The 3,551-nt window shown below is 46.7% G+C and overlaps 1 protein-coding gene across 1 annotated transcript in view; it reads right to left on the bottom strand.

Moving 5' to 3' along the window:
- Positions 1-3,324, bottom strand: part of endou (endonuclease, polyU-specific) — a 75,581-nt gene extending 72,257 nt beyond the window's left edge. Inside the window, exon 1 of the mRNA XM_080214708.1 lies at positions 3,258-3,324. Within this exon, the coding sequence (XP_080070834.1) occupies positions 3,258-3,324 (67 nt within the window). The remainder of the gene's footprint in view (positions 1-3,257) is intronic.
- Between the last annotated feature and the right edge of the window lie 227 nt (positions 3,325-3,551).

The following is a 3,551-nucleotide window of genomic DNA, read 5'->3' on the forward strand; positions in this document are numbered from 1 at the left end:
CCCTCCAGTCTACACATCCCGGGACACTTAGGGGCAATTTAGCACGGCCAATCAACCTAACCAGCACATCTTTGGACTGTGGGAGGAAACCGGAGCACCCGGAGGAAACCCACACAGACACGGGGAGAACATGCAAACACCGAAATGTCTCCCAAGCCGGGAATCGAACCCAGGTCCCTGGAGCTGTGAGACAGCACCACTAACCACTGTGCTGCCCAGTCAGGTCAGGCGGTGAACCAGTGTGGGGGGAGGTGGGGGCAAGGGGGCAGGACATTGCGATTCTATAACTAAGAACAAATGAAAAGCTGCGTTGGGGGAACTAGCCAATGAATGGTGATGGGCAGCTAATGGGGAAGTGCCAGTTGTAAAGGCACACGTGTGGCAGGCTTGCAAACAACAAGCGCTGTGGAAAATTGGCTTCAGCACAAGCAAAGGATTCAATGCTGCCTCTCTGAAGGTGTTTCTACAAACAGTCCGGAAAAGGAGAGGTGTCCTGTCTCTACCCTGGGAACAAGAAGGCCTGATTGGCCAGCAGCAGCGGCTGGATCCTGTGCTGATTTCTGAGCAAGCCCAGAATAAATTAAAAGATGCCCATGGAATGTGAGGCCAGATGGTGGATCCGTGCCTGGAGTAACACCAGGTTCCAACATCCACAATTCACACAGACACCAACTCCATAACCATCAGGGATTGGTGCTGTACTGTCATTGATGTATCTTAGCTACAGGACGCTGCACAGTTACAGTGCCTCAGAGTGACCAACATGGAAGAGCCATGTAACAGGAGTGACACTGCGTGTATCTATACTTGTAAGAGAAGCACTCAAAATATCATCAATGAACTTGAAGTGGAGTGCCTTTCATCGCCGTGATCACGCTGAAGGTGAACGAGGCTTTGGAGATTAATGGATCACAGCAGAACCACCTGACTCTACGGGCAAATCAAGCGTGGAAGCTATGGAAAATGAGTAAACTGACCAAGGGGTGGGACCAGAGCTTGGTTAAAGGAACAACTGTACGTCTGAAATCACATCTCCCCAGCAGGTACAGCAGTAGATAAAGAACAGTGCAGAGCTGCTGCTACAGTACAAAACTCAGAGGATGGCTCTGCTATCTCAGGGCATTTTGTCACTTTATTCCAGTGCACCCTCCATCACCCAGATACACAGCACTGCACAGATACTGCGTAGGTAACAGAGACAGTGACAGTTTTAGCAACTTCCCCTCAGAGGCATGGCCCAACAAGGCTCAGTTCAAAACAAAAGGAGTCATCAGTAAAGCAGCAGATGCTTCAGTATGAAATGTGTGAACATATCGGCGTTCCCAGAGGCAGTGCAGACACAAACAAGGTGTCCAACTATACCGTAAGTGACACCATATCTTTGCATATGAATGCGCAGTGTTCTCCATTGGGAGTGTGAGTTCATGGAGAGATGTGTTGAGCAGATCACCAAGTGGGTTCCCACAGTTCACCATAACTCAGCCTGACCTAGGAAGTATATGGTGTGATCAGTGGGCAAGCTAAACTGCTCCAGACAACCTCAGGAGCGTATGTATGGCTAATAGTGCTGAAAGCAGGGAATTGGGGGTTCGGGGGGGAGGGGGTGGGGGGGGAGGTTGGTGGTGGTGGCGGTGGGTGTGGGATAGCTTCTCAAAGCTAAAAGCAAATTACTGCAGAAGCTGGAATCTGAAATCAAAAGAAAATGCTGGGAAATCTGGCAGCATCAAAAGGAGAGAAAAGAGCTGATGTTTCATATTCAGGTGAGCCTTTATCAAAGCTGAAATGCGTAGAAAATGGGAGATATTTATACTGCAGGGGGAAGGAATGAAAGATGAGTCATAGCCACAGAAACCAGGAGAGAGGCTGCTAATGGCAGCCGATAGAGAGAATAAAGGATGTGAATGGCCAAACGGCAGAAAAACTGAAATCAGAGGGTAAACTTTGACAGATAAAGATGTGGGGGGAGGGGGAGATGGTGGGAGAGGGGTAAAATTGAGAAAAATGGGAAGCAAAGGGGGCGAAAAGATAAGGAAAGGGGGGATAAAATAGGGGGAAGAGTGGAATGAAAGAAAAATAAAGAAATAAAAGACTGAGAACAGTTAAAATCTAAATAAAATGGAAACAAAAGAGTCGAGATGGGGTTGAGGTAATCATTTGAAGTTATTAAACTCAATGTTGAGACGGGAAGGCTGTAAAGTACCGAGCGGGAAGATGAGATGCTGTTCCTCCAGTTTGTGTTGAGCTTCACTGGAACATTGCAGCAGGACAAGGACAGACATGTGGACATGAGAGCAGGATTGTGTTAAAATGGCAGCAACCAGAAGGTCAGGGTCCTGATTGTACACAGACTGAATGAACTGAGCAAAGTGATCACCCAGCCTACGCCTGATCTCTCTGGTACAGAGGAGACCTCACTGGGAGCATCAAAGAGCCGACTGAAGCTTATTAAAGAACCTCTCAAAGCTCTTTGATTGCTGAAGCCAAATCCTCAAACTCTGTGATGTTGACACCAGCATTGAATATAACACTTGGGATTTCACTGAATGATAATTTGTGAACTGCAGTTGCCTTAAAAGTTAAAGGTCTTGACATTCAATGTATAGCAACTCCTATATTTATTTTATACAGTTGGGAATAATTGGATATGGAGTCAAACAGAGGGCTGGTATGTAAAAGTGACAGTCTCCGTAGATACCTATGTCGATCTTGGCCTTTAGCCAGATATAGAGAAATGCTAATACCTCTTATGTAAGGTCAGCAAGGTTGCTTCTGAGAAAGACCTTACTGGTTCAGTGGTTTTTCCCCTCATCCTGATGTGAGACGAGATGTAAGGGAGTCTTGATGGCCACGTGTCCATTCAATATCCCCGGCCTCTGGGGAAATCCAGCCCTAATTGACTCTGACAGGTTGTGAACTTGATATCATCCAGCTTGACATACATTTCATTTGTGATCTCCTTCATGTAGCTTTGGGCTGCTGTCAGCCTCCTTAGATCTCCAAAAATCCTCGGTATGAATGTGAACTGATAAGGAAACTCTGATGATGAACTGAGCTGGTGTTTTTGTGACTAACATTCTGGTGCTGTGTAATCAACCTTCAACTTCAACCCATATCTTACTCTGCTCCCCCACACTCAAATACCAGCGCTCCAGACAAGAGACCCCAGTCAGCCGAGAAAGTAAGAACTCTTCCCATTCCCAGATTCATTCACTGAGCAGTGGAATGGGAATTAAGGACATGCAGATGCAGATACTCACTGGCTACGGGCTCCCCTGAAGCAGCTGAACACAGGAATACAGTGATGATGACAAGAGTGAACAACATGCTGAGGTTGGATGTTCCCAGGATTGGAGTCCAGTACTCTGGCATTGGTCATTTATTCATAGAGCAGACCAATCCGATTGCAGCTTGGAATGATTGGGCTAATGCCAGATGGGGATTTAATGTGAGAATTCACACACCACCACCTGATGTAATATTCCCAGAAATTAATTAATAAACTAAACATGCATGGGTTAGGCTGATTGGCCGTGCTAAATTGCCCCTTAGTG

Source organism: Carcharhinus amblyrhynchos, chromosome 29 (genome assembly GCF_965287045.1).
Source record: "Carcharhinus amblyrhynchos chromosome 29, sCarAmb.v2.hapA, whole genome shotgun sequence".
NCBI lineage: Eukaryota > Metazoa > Chordata > Chondrichthyes > Carcharhiniformes > Carcharhinidae > Carcharhinus > Carcharhinus amblyrhynchos.